Source organism: Anser anser (genome assembly GCF_964211835.1).
Source record: "Anser anser genome assembly, chromosome: 1".
Lineage (NCBI taxonomy): Eukaryota > Metazoa > Chordata > Aves > Anseriformes > Anatidae > Anser > Anser anser.
This window is the reverse complement of record NC_139720.1, coordinates 141,369,813-141,386,930: the sequence shown is the minus strand read 5'-3', so window position 1 is coordinate 141,386,930 and position 17,118 is coordinate 141,369,813. Positions and strand designations below refer to the sequence as shown.

At 39.4% G+C, this 17,118-nt stretch overlaps 1 protein-coding gene across 10 annotated transcripts in view; it reads left to right on the top strand.

Annotated features, from left to right (window-relative positions):
• The window catches only part of INPP4A (inositol polyphosphate-4-phosphatase type I A), a 52,700-nt gene that overhangs the window by 20,446 nt on the left and 15,136 nt on the right, over nt 1-17,118 (top strand). For 7 of the 10 annotated variants that reach the window (XM_083806508.1, XM_083806507.1, XM_083806506.1 and 4 more), the window contains 7 exons: nt 964-1,182; nt 4,115-4,253; nt 7,466-7,498; nt 11,695-11,867; nt 13,271-13,394; nt 14,266-14,392; nt 16,741-16,881. In XM_083806508.1, the coding sequence (XP_083662634.1) occupies nt 964-1,182; nt 4,115-4,253; nt 7,466-7,498; nt 11,695-11,867; nt 13,271-13,394; nt 14,266-14,392; nt 16,741-16,881 (956 nt within the window). Of the gene's footprint in view, nt 1-963; nt 1,183-4,114; nt 4,392-7,465; nt 7,499-11,694; nt 11,868-13,270; nt 13,395-14,265; nt 14,393-16,740; nt 16,882-17,118 lie in introns of all 10 variants that reach the window. The other 3 variants (XM_083806501.1, XM_083806499.1, XM_083806500.1) reach the window with 2 other exon arrangements.

Genomic DNA, 17,118 nt, shown 5'->3' with positions numbered 1-17,118 from the left:
CTTCTTAGTGTTCCACTGGTGAAATAAGGAATAACGGTGACAGCCTTTGCCTGAATTAGTGATGTCAATCAGTTATTTTTTGATAGCTGTTAGCAGAAAACAGACTGAAACCACATCTGAACACAATCTTATTTACAGAGATAAAAACAACTACAGTTTTAGTGATGTCTTCTGTCCCAGAAGCAGATCTGAAGGTTGTAAATGGCAGGAATAGCAGTGTCAGATCACCTTGCCATAAATTGTTCCAGCTGAGGGGATATGTATACAGCTTTGTAGACCGCAAAAGATAATGTGACCACATGTAAATGTATTAGTTATAACGTTCACTCTAAATGACTACAGTGTGTATAACTAATCTGTGGGATTTTCTAAAGCTGGACAAAGTGTGTATATATAAAGAGAAGTTTGTTTTCTTAATAGACAAACAGGCCAGAGCCTTTTCATATTCACATAACTTATAGAAATCTTTTGATATAACATTACTAAATAAGGAAGCAGGTTATATTGATTCGTGAGTTATAACTTCAACTTTTCCTCTTAATTGCTGTGATTTGAGACAGGTTGGTGGGGCTTAAGCATTGTCCGTCTGGTGTGGTAACTATAGTGTGGGCTATAAAAATGTCTGCATGTTGTTCTAAACTTTCATCAAATGCAGGGTGAAATGCAAATAAAAATGCTAAGAATTGCACATCTATTAGCGAAATTTTCATCAACAGCAGGGCTAGTATAGTAGTACAGACTTTGGAAATGTACCCTTTGTGTTTTGGTACCCCATATAGCTTTTTAAGGCCATGGTATAAAATGATTTAAAGGCACCTCATAGATTCCTAAACAGTGGCTATTTTCTTTTATAGGATACTAGTGTGGTTTATTTATTTATTTATTTCTGTGAAAGAATGTAGTATAAATTGTATGTAGAATAATAGAAAGGTGTTAAAATTTGAGGGGTTTATTGCTTTTTAGACCCGGCAACTTGTCACAGTCTGTGACTGCAAACTGTTGGCAAATTCAATACATGGACTGAATGCTGCAAGGCCAGATTATATAGCCTCAAAGGCATCTCCAACCTCTGGAGAAGGGGAACAAGTGATGCTGAGGAATGATCAAGATACACTTGTGGCCAGATGGACAGGAAGAAATAGCCGATCTTCTCTACAGGTGGATTGGCATGAAGAGGAATGGGTATGTTTGCTCAGTGGAGTGATGAATATTTTTTCCTATTTTTTGTTTTTCTCTGTTCTGTTATTTATAATGTTTGTAACTGCTCACCAGATATGCATAGGATTTTTTTTTGGAGTATATTTTTATGCGTCTTACTCATCTACCGGAGGTACTAGTCAACAAGAAAAGAAACTCTCCAGCCTATGCGCACTTACTCCTTGGCATGGAGATATAAACTGGCCTTAATAAATAATTCTCAGTCTCCTAAACATCAGAGATCGCTACAATTGGTGCATTTTTTTTTAAGTCAGTTCCAAGGGAAAGTAAACAGCGTTTAAAGTAAACTGACCGTACTACAAAGGGCTCTTAAACTTCTCCAAAATAAAGCATATTTTGTGTGTGTTAGCTATACAGTTCAGCCTTCCAAACTTTTCTCTGGTTTTATATTCTCATCTAAATATTTAGAACTCGCTGTCCATCTCTGTTTTGATTATGAACAGCTTTTAAAAACTGTTTGCACAAAGAATATAAATGGTTTTCCATACCACACTGCCAATTGAAATGAGACTTGGCCTGTGTAAATTTTGTCATTGTGTAATATAAACAGAAGTAAATTAAATCTCAAAAATAGTCAAGATAAATTAAAACAATGATTAATATTGTGCAATTCCACTTTAGAAATGAGATCCGATTTGTTTTTGAAATGCATCCTTGTTTGTTTTAATTGTTCTGGCATGCTTTGACTTAGAGTCAGACTCAAAATAATGAGATACTAATAAGGCCGATTCAGTTCATTAGATACCAATACGATACAGTAATTTTATCTGTTACTCTGATTTATATAGGAAAAAGACATCTGTATAGAATTATTGTCATCTTTCTTATTCATAAAGTGTTTCTTGCTATTATTTCAATTAACAGTATAGTTGAATAAGTTTTTCTGCAATACAAAATGGTAGATCATTCTGAATCTTTGTAGGTATTCCAGAAACATTTTAGATAATTTGACTGTGGTGTTTTTACCCAGCTGGACAGCTGAGCTCTACCACAGCTGCTCTGTCACTCCCCCTCCTCAAAGGGAAAGGGGGAGAAAATGCAATGGAAAAGTCTCAGGGTTTGAGATAAGGACAGGGAGATCACTCAACAATTATCATCACGGGCAAAACAGACTCAGCATAGGGAGATTAATTATTTATTACGTATTACTAACAAGCTAGGGCAGTGAGAAACTTAAAGCAAACTAAAAACACCTTCCCCCATATCCACCCTCTTCTCTGTCCTCCCCCTGAGCGGTGCAGGGGAATGGGGAATGGGGGCTGTGGTCAGACTATAGTGCTTCTCCTCTGCTGTGCCTTCACGGTCCCTCTCTGCTCCTGCTCCATGTGGGGTCCTTCCCACGGGATGCCGTCCTTCCCAAACTGAGCCTGCGGGGGCTGCCCACAGGCAGCAGCTCTTCAAGAACTGCTCCCACACGGCTCCGTACCACGGGGTCCATCCATCCCCCAGGAGCAAACTGCTCCAGCACGGGTCCCCCACGGGCGGCAGCTCCCCCCAGACCCCCTGCTCCTGCGTGGGCTCCTCTCCACGGGCTGCAGCTCCGGCCCGGGGCCTGCTCCTGCGGGGGCTCTCCATGGGCCGCAGCCTCCTCCAGGCCACATCCACCTGCTCCACCGGGGGCTCCTCCACGGGCTGCAGCGTGGAGATCTGCTCCGTGTGGGACCCATGGGTGCAGGGGGACAGCCTGCTCCACCAGGGGCCTCTCCACAGGCCGCAGGGGAACTGCTGCTGCCTGCCTGGAGCACCTCCTGCTGCACTGACCTTGGGGGCTGCAGGGCTGCTTCTCTCACATTTTCTTACTCCTCTCTCCCAGCTGCTGTTATGCAGCATTATTTTTTTTCCCCTTTCCTAATTCTGCTCTCCCAGAGGCCCACCCAGCGTCGCTCCTTGGCTTGGCCCTGGGCAGTGGTGGGCCCCTTTGGAGCTGACTGAAACTGGCCCTTACCTAACACGGGGCAGCTGCTGGATTCTTCTCACAGAGGCCAACCCTGCAGCTCCCCTGCTACCAAAACCATGCCATGTAAACCCAATACATATTTGTACATATTGTGTCTTTTTATTCCTTCATCCCATAGAAAGCTAGAATGGCTTGCGTCAGAAGAGACCTTAAAGATCTAGTTCCACCGCCCTGCCATGAGCAGGGATGCCATCCACTAGATCAGGTTGCCCAGGGCCCCATCTCAGTTCCTTTCAACAGCTTCTCTAAAAGTAGCATTTACACTTGCAGAAATAACCACTTTTAAACATAGAGCAGACACACCCACTGTATCTGACTTAACAAGTCTTCGACCAAATTTCTAAAATGATTTTAAAATATTTTCTGCATTTAGCTAGCTTTTGGGCTCATCCATGTTTATAAGGGAATGCCAGTTTTGTTGTTGTTTTTTTTTTTTTTTTTTCCCTATCTGATCCTAGCTTTGAAAGGAATGGAGGATGTCAGCTTCTGCTATCCTTTTGAAGGGAGGAGAGGCTGTCACTGAATTTTAATTGCTCTGGGCCTTAAGGAAATACAACTTTAAAGGAGAAATGTAAACATTTGTCAGCAAAAGTGATTAGGCATTTCCTAGTCAAACATTAGAGTCTAAAGAATAAACAATAGTGCAACTGGAAACGCGACTAATTGGCGAAGGAAGAGGCACTTAAAATTGTTCAGCAAATTTACTTTGAAAATAGTTTTGCAATTTAACACTCATTGATTTTACTACATGTTGCTGACTTGATCGTATATGTTATTTACATATACAGAGCTTGTGTGTGCACAAATGTAAGCATGATAGCCCAGAGGAAACTTTGCAGAGGAATTGGGACTGAAATCATTGGAGGAAATATATTGCCAAGGGATTTGTTACCTAATGTCTCTTCTTACTAAATTGAGAAAGGAATGTTTTCTTTTAAGGAGAAAGTTTGGTTGAATGTTGACAAAAGTCTGGAGTGTATTATACAAAGAGTGGACAAACTTCTCCAGAAAGAGCGCTTGCAAAGTGACAGCTGTGAAGATGTTTTCCAGTGCGACATCAGCTGTACTAGTAAGAAAGGTAATCGTGACACTCGTGCCTACTGGATAAATCCAGAAGATTTAAATGAGAGCTCATCATCCTCACCACCACCACCATCATCCTCACCACCACCATCATCCACACCATCCTGTGCATGCCATTCTCTCACAAAGACAAGTGCGTATGCCAGACACTGCTTCTCACTGCTGCTCTCTCGCTGTGCGCTGGCATCGTTCCTACGCCTCTGTTACATCCTTCCATGTGTTTTTAGTTCGGTGGTGTTGTTAGGCACTGACATCAGGCAGAGAGGGCTGGTGGCGTACGTGGAGCTGCGAAGTCCGTAACTTACTTTGAAATCGTGATCCCACTGAAATCATTGCTAAATCTCCTACTGATGACAGTGACATTTGGGTGTCTTAAGCTAGTAAAGCAGAGATTTGGGTTAGCATGTGTAGCTTTCCTCTTAGCTTCAGCTTCTTTGCGGCAAAGCTTAAAATGGTGAACCTCTATAAAAGATTAAAGAAAACGTGAGAGAAGTGCAAATACTACTGCAACATGAATCATCCCAACTGAGCAGCAAAAGTGTAGGAGGGGAGCCAAGTAGTCCCATGTAGACTGAACTCAACTTGCATGAACCTACCGGAGTTTAACCCAAATTATCAAAAGCTGTAGTGCTGAAGGACTCAGTTAGTTAGACTTCATGTAGCTGGAAAGTAAGAATTGGCAGTGCAAGCTCTCAGTAGAATAATCCTAACAAAAATTGAGGTAAAGTGGATGCTGTATTGAATGCAGTTGCATATTACCACAAACATGCGAATGAGAGGGACCCTTACCAGTTTAAGGCAGCCTTGCATTAAATTTCAAAATTATTTCATTTTTATATGTACTTCTTTGATTTACTCTCACATTCGTTACATGTGGTCACTATGATATGACCACTTAATAGAGCAGGTATGCCAAATTAAGCTATAGCAAGATTGGTTTGTGTTTTCGTTTCCTTCTGTTTTGTCTTATGTTTGATGGATCTTTGTCCCTCAGTGTCTGTCTGTGACTTCACGTCCATTCCATTGGTAATGTTGCAGAAAAGTTAGAAGGCAATACCTTTAAGAAAAAGAAAACAAGAAGAAAGTTAAAATAAATGTTTAAATATCTTTGTAAAGCTCTTGTTACATGTTAATGTATGTTTTGCTTAGTATTTTAAATGACCATATTTTTCTAGATTAGACTGACATTTTTGTGTATTGTAAAGGAGAGCATAATAGGAGAGTTGGCTCTTGTTTCAGAATGTGTTCTCTATTAATCTTTGACTAAGTTTGTTCTAGCAGTTTGACACCTTTAAATGCTTTTATTTGCTGGCTAGTTTATATGAACTTTGGTATGTATTTACATGAAAGTTTTATCGGTAAACTTCAATGTACCTTCATATCAATGATTACCAGTTTTGCATTGTTAATATTAAAAAAAAAAAAAAAAGGAAGAATCTGTTGTGGGTAATATCAGAAGCTTTTCCCAAGGCAATTCTATGCTGAAAGCATCTTAGAATAGTCATTTTCTTTCCATTTACTCAGCATTTTCAGTCAATCTTACATCTGCTCAGGATCTTGATACCTATGCAATATTAAAGCGGTATCAAGCTTTAAAGCTACGGGGCTTGGTGCTGTTTCCCATTGCTACCTAAGCATAAGGGCTAAACCTGAAGTCTGACTGTTGACCAGTGTTGAGCAAATGTAAAAAATCCTGGAGAGGCAATCCTGTTTCTTAGGTACCTGGTCTTAATGAGGAATTTGAATTGCACATTGGAAGTTTACTGTAAGGCCAGAGTGAGCCAAGTTCTCAATCACATTCCCATAAGATTTTGTTCCTAGTCAATAGTCAGTATTTTTGACAGAGGAACAGGTTCCTATGGAATAAATAAATAAATAAATAAAGTTTTGCATCGACTCCACACCAAACCTGGCCTCTAATTCCCTTTCTGTGTCACTTTCCACAGCTGATCACAGGAAAAACTGAGAGACAAAGAAGATCCTTTCTCTAAGTTTAGAATCAGAAAAATTTAAAGCTTTTCCTTCTCATATATTTAAAGAACTAACGCTTTTTTGTTAGTAATTCTGAGTTTTGAATAAATGACACTGAACAGATAGCAGCCAGAATTTATTTTTTTAAACAATGTAAGAAACAACAAATCAAGATAGAACTGGTAGAGACCAGAATGTTATTGTAATACTCTAGATCATCTCTCTGTAAATGGATGATTGTATAGAAAATACTGCCTGAAATAGTAGAAAGAAGAGTTAAGGGATTTTGTTTGTTTTGTTTTTGTTTTTATTTTATTTTATTTTATTTTATTTTATTTTATTTTATTTAGAGGTATAGGTATTCATTACTAAAATTGCATGGGATCATATAGCATCTTTAATGAATATGAGTTTTAATTTACTGAGAGGTTATCCCAGATTGTATAGCTCAGCTGATTGCCCTAATGCATAAAATCGAATGTGATATTTCTGTTGTTATTTTGGAATTCATAATTCATTGAGTAGTGAATCCAGATATAAATAGGAGAAGTTTAAATCTTGCCAGTTGAATAAACTATTTTTCAAAAACGCAGGTGTATGCAGGGTATATATTATCCTTTTACTCTTTGCACTGCACTGCAGTGTTTTTTCATCTGAGAGCCTGTTCTTCCCACCGAAGTGAGTGTGACACACTTACAGGCTTCACTCGTGAGGTTTCAGCCCTCAATATACAATCTAATTTTTGTGTTACCTTTCTTAGAAATTGTATAACAGAGATGTGTCTAAAATAGTATGGTAACGATTCTCTATTACTCTCGCAGTGTGGGTGCCTTAATGCCTTTTTCTGTTAAGTGCATTGAATTTACTGCTAGTCTTTTGCTATTCTGTTTAGCAGCCTTTCAGCCAGCTTATTCTATAATTGCACTAGACCAGTGGTTCTCAAATTGTGCCCTGTGGATCTCTGGGGATTGGCAGTGCACTCACTGGTAATCCACAGCGAACTCCTGAGCTAGCAGGTACTGGCTTTCCTCCAAGTCCCCATCCTCGGGTCTCTCTGAAAAGAAACAGTGGAGTGGAGGAGGCAGCCCACGCCCTCAGGGCCCACAGGTATCTGCTGAGCTCCTGTTCAGTCAGCGAAAGTGTTTGAGAACCCTGGCGTTGAGCATTTGAGTTGCTTATGTTGGGACTGTGTTGCCGCTCCTTAATCATGCATGTTGCCCCTCCATTTCTGTGCAGATTGCAGCCCCGCTCCGGAAGAATCTGGCCCAGGTATGTGCATTCATGGCTTCTGCTTCTTCTGAAAATTGCAAGTTTTTGTTCATAATTTACAACTGAACAACTGCCTTGCTGTTAAGAACGACCATTTTCAAATGGTAATGCTCTGCAATATCACATGACCTACCTAAAGATACCGAGAAGCGATTATTTACCCATATAATAGTGCAAGCAGGTATCTGGTAACTTCTCAGCTGTGGGAGAACGCTTGTTAATGGTCACTTCGGTTTCTCCAGTTGACATGTTTTAGCAAAGTAATGCGGGTGACAATGATTTTCCAAATGTCACTGAAGTCTGTGAGGGTCTGATCTTAATGATCTTTCAGACATGTCCTTTCACATGTGCTGTTGAGCTTGCCTTTCTGAATGAGAACTCGAACAGAACACAGAGCAGTCAAGAAGAGTGATGGTACAAACCAGTCAGTATCAGGCACTGCAAATCTAATGTTTCAGAATACAGAATTTAGAAGACTTTCTTCATGCTGTTAGTCTTTCCTCTCTCATCGTGCTTCTGTACATTGGTGTTACCGTTACATGGTCTCCCAGCTGGATGGCTGTAATTTCTCCCATTTCAGAGTGGCTAATTTGAGTTCAGTGAAGGTTCAGTCTTCGAATTGTTACAGCATGGGCTCCTGGGTTTAGTGAAACCCATGGGAAATAAAGCCCCTGTGCAGGTGTGATTTTCATCTTCAGAGAGACTATAATGAATAAAATTCATTATGCACTAACTTTTAGTTCTTGGAACATCCTTTTAGTTTTCACAAAACAGGAATGTGGTACATAAATGAATACGGAGTTATTTTTAAGATTAAAAGGAGTCAGGTTACCCCAGCTGGGTACCCAGATGTACCCAAAACTGCAGCATAAGTGGCCAAGGCTGCAGTGCAGTGAAGCACGTAGTGCTTGCTTCCCTCTGAAGTCAAATGTGACATGACTGTGTCCTTAAGTGGGCTCTCAGTTACTCTTTACTGGATTAGGGCTAAGCAATTCATTTAATAAGTAAGCAATTTATTAAATAAATATTTCACTTTTTTTTTTTTTTTAGAGGTGAGTCCTTGCAAGCCTGACCTAAATCTAAGGGCAACTGCAGGTGCCCAGTACTTTGATTTACAGTTGATAGTTGTTTGGTTTTTTAATATGAAAAGACTCAAGATATCTTTTCAAGGCTCTGGAGGCCAGTTACTTTAATAATGATATTATTGTTCTGGGGAAGAGAGACTCTTGGGGGTGGGAGGAAGCAGAAACTTTTCCCACCTGCTATTAGATATTTCCTTTATATAGACGTATGTATTAGGATTTCTTATCACATTGACATTACTTATCCCTCACCTTTGGACAGTGTATAGTCAGAGAACTTCCAGTATGTGACTTTGTAGACGTTCCCAGCATTTCTTTTATGTATGTATGTATTTATTTATTTATAATGCCACATTTCAAAGAGTACATGAAGGTATGAATTCTGTCAGCAGTGGTCATAAGAAAAACAGCAAAGATTTACAGGGTCACATCTGGCCCTTATTTACTGGGCAGAATTTAGTTATAGCTGCCTGAGTGGAAACTGCAAGATTTGTCTTTAATAACACCTAAAGTAAATGACAGGCTTCCTGTCGGTTTGCCTATTGCCAGTTTTTAAACAAAATAGCTTTTAGCATGAAGTAGAAACTTCTGATTAAGAAGTGGGGCTTGTGTTCAGGATATATCAACAGTTAGCTTGGATCAGATCTCTGTCTGTTTTAAATCTATAACAGCTTGTTGAATCTTCATCGTTTCAGGCACTTTGCCAAATCGTTCTACATATGGATCTGCACAAGGGAGTGTATAAGTAGTTTTAAAAGGTCTGGTCATCTCACAGAACATAAAAGCAGATCTCAGAATGGTTTTCACATTAGAATTAGTGCCTCATGGTGTTTAAAGATGCCACTGATTGATTAGATAGAAAATATTCTTTCAATAATAAAAGTTTTGTGAGGTAAATTACAAGCAGTAGACTGAAGAAAGGTGGAAAAACCCAAGTGAGCACTTACAGTCCTTTCAAATTCATTTAAACGCTGTCAGTGAAATATTTCAACCTGATTTGGGCCTGAATATAATTCCTTCGATTCTTGTTTACTGTTAATGGCAGCTACCATTGAGCAAGCAGTTAAAAGCAACACGTGACACCTCTGTGAAGCAGTGTTTAGAATTTTGTAGGCTGACAAGGACTTATTTTTTTCATGACCAATATCTGAAACCAAGAAGTGGATGATTTTTGCTCACTCCCTTAGATGAGCCATTGCATTGCATGTGAGCGCTGGGAGAAGAAAGCACCTAAAGATTGTTTTCTCTTCAGGCATGCAGTATACCACCAGTATACTTTGTGATTACCACAGATAAACTTATCTTTCAAATGAAGTGCTGCCCCACACACTACAATCTTAAACCTCCACTGAGTTAATAACTACATGCATGTATGTATATCCAGGCAATGAAATGATGATGTTCTAGATGATCTTTTCAGTTCTTTCTGTCAGTTTTACACATTTATACAAAAGCTCTTAAATGTAGTAAGAGAAATGCTCTATTAGTATTATCTGTACTTTGCTTTATAATTATTTACAGGTCCATGTTACAGTGTCTGTTTTATTTTGAGAGAAGAACAATTAATAGAATAGAAAAGCTGTAATTCCTTACCTGCTCTTTTGATGTTTCCTGCTTTCTTTGTGGCAGTGGAACAGAGCCAAATAACTTCCCCTTTGTGTAGTTTGTAGGTATTGCTATGCAGTTTATCTACCACATAACAAAAAGGATAGTTCTGTTAATCTTGTCAGTTATGTTTTTGTTAGCCAGTTTCCAAAGTTCTCTTTGTGTCTGGTTATCAAAATATATATATATATGTATATTAAAAAAAAATTATATATATATTACTAGCTCTTAGTCCAGTTGAGTCAAAATCACAAATAACTTCCTTTCAGGGGCTTGAACTGACTCCATTCTTGAAGGTTTTGATCTGTACATTGCCTTGTTTGTACAACCTACCAGGCTGGGGTCACACATCTGCTGTTTGTGGTGCTTTTTAAATATAAAACAGTGTCCTTTCCTTTAAAAAGAAACGTGTTCTTCTCTTTCAATGTTCTTTACATTCAAAAGAGCAAATTTTCCATTCTGTTTTCTTTTTATATTGCAGAGAGAATGGATTTTGATACAGTATCTGAGTAATATTTTATACAGTCATGGAAATAGGTTTTAAAAATTGGTGGTTGATTGAGACAAAAGATGAAAGAAGGAAAGAAAAGAAATTGAGCCTATTGGATATTTTAAAGCAGCCCAGTCCCTTCAGGGAGAATGAATGGCACAATGTTTGGGGTACTAAAATAGGACTTTGGCAACCCAATTTCATTTCTTTGCTTCCTGTGTAGGACCTTGAGCAGAGTCACTCTGGGACATATTTCACGTGTTTCAGTGCAAGTCAAGCTCATAAATACTTCAAGGATCTGGCCAGCTCCCATCTAAGTTACTGTTCTTAGTGTTTCTTGCTAGCTAGCTGTAGGCCTTCAAAGCCACTCAGCCCAACAGACAGGGCACATGTAAAAGAGTACCTACACAAGTTTTCACCTCTTTACTTTATTACTCCTATGCTGCAAATGGGGAAAAGCGTTGCCTTACCTGACTGAAAATAAATATCTTTAAAATTGTGAGGTAGTTGATTGATACACCCAAGTCCACAAAAGGTTCAAAGGCAGAAATATCTGGGAGAATTCTCATTCATAGAAATGGCCAAACAGATGTTCACTGTATCTGTTATGCGATGGGCTCCATACTGTCTGTCAATGAATGCACTGTGAAAGGGTGTGTTTGAACATGTACACACAGATCTGTACACTTGTGTGTATAGATATTCGTCTTTCTGTTATGCTTTCCAAATCAGCTATTGTATGGCCTGTTCTGTGGGCACAAATCTGGGAGCTACTACATGGCCGGGAAAGTCATAACAGCCTTAGAGAGTGAAATTCTCCATGTTTTCCCTGTGCAATATCCACTCTGTAAGATTAATTATTAACAAGCAGGGAGTAGCCAGCCAGCCAAAATAAAATGAGCACCACATGTGGATTATCAATAACTTTTACTTGCAATGGGAAGTTTCTTCTTAATGTATGTTGGGTTTTTTTTCAAATAAAGTACTTACAGTGCTGTTAATTTTTTTCTTTCAACCAGGTGAATGGAGCGAAGCTCTTTATCCCTTGCTGACAACACTCACAGACTGCGTGGCCATGATGAGTGACAAGGCAAAGAAAGCCATGGTCTTTTTATTAATGCAGGACAGTGCCCCAACAATAGGGCTCTGCCTGAGTCTTCAGTATCGCAGGGATGTTGTCTTCTGCCAAACTGTAAGCAAGCAAATTTACAGGATTTGATTACACTAGGACCTGTGCTGGGTTTTTATGATATATGAAAGATGGCTATTTTCAGAATTTTTCAGATCTGTTCTTAACGCTGTGGTCTCCTCTCACAGACTGTGCTATCCTCTCCTTATTGGTCACTTACATGCATTTGGCAATATAAAACTTAAATGTTCCTTGGGATATATATTCCCAATTTCAAAACAGATTGTGACAGAAATACTGAAAATTCTCCTGTGTAAAGAAACAACCTTTGTCATCCAGTGCCACCAAACTAAAACCAAAAGTGAGATGTGATGTGAGAGAGGTTGAAAAAAGAAAAAGTCCCATGAGCAGAGAGTGTACTCCTTTGATTACCTTCTATTGTTTTCAGCATCAAGAAAACCAATAGGACCAGCAGTCCCTAAGGAGGAGAGAAGCAAGGAGGAATGAGTGCTGAGGTTTCTCTAAAAGTTCTGTTTCTGGGCCTACTGGGGTCTCTTTTGTGTCAGTCACTGACTAGCAGATGTCTGTAATAAAAAACCTTCCACACCTCATCTGCCCAGTGCACTTCTGCAGTGTGTCTACTCCCTGTGAGATTAATATCTCATTCATTTATTTCAAACAGCTTATCTCTTGGACATTGTTTGGTAGGGTTGTTGTCCCAAAACATAGTATCTCATAAATTCAGAGAATTTTCCTATACAAAGCCCACTTCATAACACAGCTTTTTTTTTTTTTTAACTCAGTGCATTGAATATGTTTACTCATCATAAATATAACTTTAGTCCTTCCTTTCTGGAAGTCGTATCCCTGTGTATGTAGCATCTGGCAGTCACCTTGGAAATTCCTGTGTTGACAGAAAGGGTGAATTACAAATAGTACTAGTTTTAGATCTTAGTACCGACCTTAGTACTAGATCAATCCAAGAGCCTTGTGTAGAATATCTCATAACACTACAGAGTTTGAATCTTTGCATAATGCAGACATCACATTTTTAAGCTTTCTTAAAATATCGTTTTAAAAAATCATTTATTCATGCTATCAACATTTTACCTTAGAACTGGTAGTATTGCTTTTCCATCTGTAACTAAAGTAATTCTCCAAGGAGACTCTTTTGTAATTCATAAGTTGTAGATTCCAATACAAGTGGTTGTGTCAAGAAAACAAATAGCACCAAGTCCACCTTGGAAGGGTTTGCGAGATGAAGGCAGTGTGCCCTAAATCAGTTTTTATGAGTGTTTTGATTTTTGTTGGTTGGCTGTCTCTCTTTAGCTGCAAGGAAAGAAAGAGTGTCATTTAAGGTAAAAGAGCATCAGTCTGACAGATTTTATGGCACCTCTTTCTTATGTGCAGTGTTGTTTCCATTTGGGGCTGAAGAGCCTTTTCTGTCTTTGTTTTCTCTCCCACAGCTGACAGCTCTCATTTGTGGTTTCATTATCAAGCTGAGGAACTGCCTGCATGATGATGGATTTCTAAGACAACTCTACACCATTGGCTTGCTGGCGCAGTTTGAGAGCCTGCTGAGCACTTATGGTAAAGGCACAGGGCAAATGGGAGATAGCAGCTGTTGAGTCAGCAAATTCTGCTTTAAATTGGCTACAGCAGAACATGAGTGTTTGGTACAATCTGCAGCTCAGCTACACAATGGTTTTGAAAATTGAAATGCAAAACCAGATTATGTATGGGGTATGTAATTTGCTAACAACTCCGAATTCTTCACTTTTGATTGAATTACTTCTAAAAATAAAATGAACTTGCCTTATGACATAATAAGGCCAACGCTTAAAAAATAATTTTGATTATTTTTAAAACAAAGAAATGGAGTAAAATTCCAGTAAGCTGGGAGAAACTGTGCACAAAATATGCTTTCTGGATTTTCTTTGTAATTTTTCTTTGTAATTTTCTGTTGTAATCCTACAGTACAATGTGAGATTGAAGAGAGAATATAAAAAGGGAAAGTACTTCACTAGTACTGTTCTTGTGTCAGAATAGCTATCTGGATTCCAGTTAGGGAATAATTTACTGAACAAATCTGGAATACCTTGTAAGGTACTGCAGTACAGTATGCCAAAAACAGATTTCCAACACAAAGGATGGCATGTCTGTGACAACGCAGGGAAGATCTTACTAGCATTGTCTAAATAAGAAAATCAGTGTGCAGTCTACATGAAGGACAGTAGCCTGGACTGTGCTAGATAATTGGTGTTTTCTAACCTTGGTAAACTCATAAAGTCAATCACGCCATCATCTGCAGTCTGTAGACCACGGAGAAGTCATGGGCTCCCTAGCCTTTTCGTCCACAGAACTCCATGAGATCGATGACCTACAGCCTTAATCAAATCGATAAAGGGAAGTTGTACATAACAACTAGTGATTACGATCCACTTTTTCCTCCTTGGTTTAGGTGAGGAGCTGGCAATGCTGGAGGACATGAGTTTGGGAATCATGGACTTGAGGAATGTAACCTTTAAAGTAACTCAGGCAACATCAAGTACATCTACTGACATGCTGCCAGTCATCACTGGAAATCGGTAAGAAAAAATGGGGAGGGGAGGAAGTGGGGTGGGAATGCAGAAGGGAGAAGTAATGATACTGTGCTTAAAATTCAAGTGAATTATGAGCTTAGAAACCATGCTGTATTTTCCCTCAGAACTTTAGAGAAATGTCATGAAGCTGACTTACCGTTTTTACTGATGCTTCATTTTTCAAGGAGTTAAGCTGAAATGGGATATATGGCAAAGCTCAGACTGACAGTATTGTTTTACAAATAAATATAATCTCAACCTCGCCTTCTATAATCACAAGACAGAAGTATACAATCTTTTCTTAGGCACTTATGCTGTTTCTAGATTTCAGACTGACTTTTGAGGCTGATCTCTTCTGAAATTCACTGGGGTTGATAAGTTAGTCAGTGCTTTACTGTATGCCATTGACTAACGGGTCACCATTAGCACAGTAGGGCATGAAATGTCTTATCAGGCAGTTGATGAGCTGCTGTTGAGGCCTATTTAGCATCAGTTTCTAAACTATCAGGGCCAAACTGGATTTAATGTATAGATGCTTGTGAAACACAAGACTGCTTCTCGTTTTGGCCACTTGTCTAAAAAGAGCTGTTTTCAAGTTTGAGCTTGCAAGCAATTAAAAAAAAAAGTCTGTCTGAAGTAACAAGCATCCGCATCCTTTTGTAGCGTGAGAGTGATCTGTTACAGCTTTATTGTGATGGGAAGCTTTTACAAGTCTCACTTCCATCAGGCTGCTCAGCCTGCTTATCAGCTGTCCTCACACTGGCTTCTGAGGTGATGCTGATGGGCGCCTGCAGGAGAGCTCTTGCCCAGAGGAAGCTAGTGCACAGATAGGGATAAATGGATGCGAGGACAGTTGTCTCACGGAAGTCAGAGTTGTAATGTTTTAATGTTTCTGTGTTTTAGAGTCTGTAGAATCTTTTAGTTTTGAATCTGATTTCTGGGGGAAATAAGGCTTATTCGATTACAGTTTGGTGTGACGAGCTCCATTGAAGCTCTGCCCAGCTTCATCCACATATGAAAAACAGCTAGAATTCTCTAAGATAAGGACTTTAAGAGAAACTTAATTAAGTTTAGGTTAACATGCAATGAAAAGTGCACTAGCTGAAGGAGGACTTCAGTGAAATCATGTACGTAACAGAAATTGATGAGACCGTTGAGAAGGGCTGAGAGATGACAGAAAATCCTGTTCAAAGAAATTTTTTTTAGTTAAAACTTGCTGTCAGCCGTAGGACACAAATCAGTAGGAAACCAGTCTCCACTAGATTCAGGCCTTGTTTATTATTTTGCTTTAGAGATTTTATCCTAGAAAGAAAAGAAAAAAACCCTGCTTATTTATTTTGTGCAAACTACTGGAAGCTTTAGAGTCAGAGGTGAAAACAGGCTTTTTGCTTTCAGACACACTCCAGGATTTGTACCTCCATCCAACGTAAATGTGGGACAGGCCAATTTTGATTACCTTGTATACTTCCCAGAGCTCTTCTGCTATGCTTGAAAGTATATGCTGTACTTGAGAGTGCTGCTGACAGTGTCTTGTGAGCAGAAAAATGATCATAGGAATGTTGGTTGCACTGTAAAAACTTGGACTTGGACTGCTGCTGTTAGGTTAGCGCACAGCGCTCAAATCAGAGTAACTTTTGTCCTTGCAATCCCTCAGCCTATAGCAGGTGTAAGGTAATGTGACTTGCCTTAGTATGCTCTTACGTTATGTGTGAAGGTAAGTTGCATTACCTCACATTTATCAGGAGACAGAGCATTCACATTGCTCTTTGGTGTAGCTCAGCAGACCCAAGGTAACCTGCTGTGCAGCAAGAACAGGCTTGTAGGTCTGAGTCACACGGTTCCATATCAGGGCTTGTGTTAGCTCCCCCTTCAATTTACGCTTGGGTCACTCCTATCATTGCCTCTGTCCTTCAGCTATGAAACGTCAACACTACTTACCATATCCAAAAATGTATCCTTCTTTGCACATGCATCATCATCAGCCTCTACCAGTTTAAAATCAAGTGCACTTTACTCTTGATGAGACAGAGACATGACAAAATTTGGCTTTTTTTACCCAACTTGTATGAGAGCTGCGGTATTAATGAGAAGAGCAAAATCAGCTTTTATTAGTAATTGGCAGATCTGATTGAAAAGTCCATGATGACATAAAATCAACATTGCAGGTTGTTGCTGGTTTGGGTTTGAGCTAGAATAGCTTGTCTGACTAGGAGCAAGCTGTAGCAGTTCTTTCAAGTCCTCAGCCTTGACCGATACTTATTTTTTTAATAACTGGGTTACATTCTGGATGTAAGCCCATTCTCAGAATGTTGCTTTTTGATCTGTATGTCTAATATCTGTTTCTTTATTCACAGTGATGGATTTAATGTGAGGATCCCTTTGCCAAGCGCCTTGTTTGATTTACTGCCGCGAGAGATTCAAAGTGGCATGTTACTGAGGGTTCAGCCTGTTCTTTTCAATGTGGGAATCAATGAGCAGCAAACCCTAGCAGAGAAGTAGGTATTCGTTCATGCAAGCTTGCCCTTAGTGGCAGTTCAGCATTCTCTTCTGATGGTAGTATGTCTCTGTGGCATTATACAATTGCATTATTAACAGCAACTTGGTTTCTCCTCCAATACAAAAACAAGGGAACATTAAACGAAGCTGGCAAATTCGAAACAAACAAAAGGAGATACTTCACATGGCACATGGCTGTGGAGCTCCTTACCTCATGGGTTTGTGTCTAGTACAGG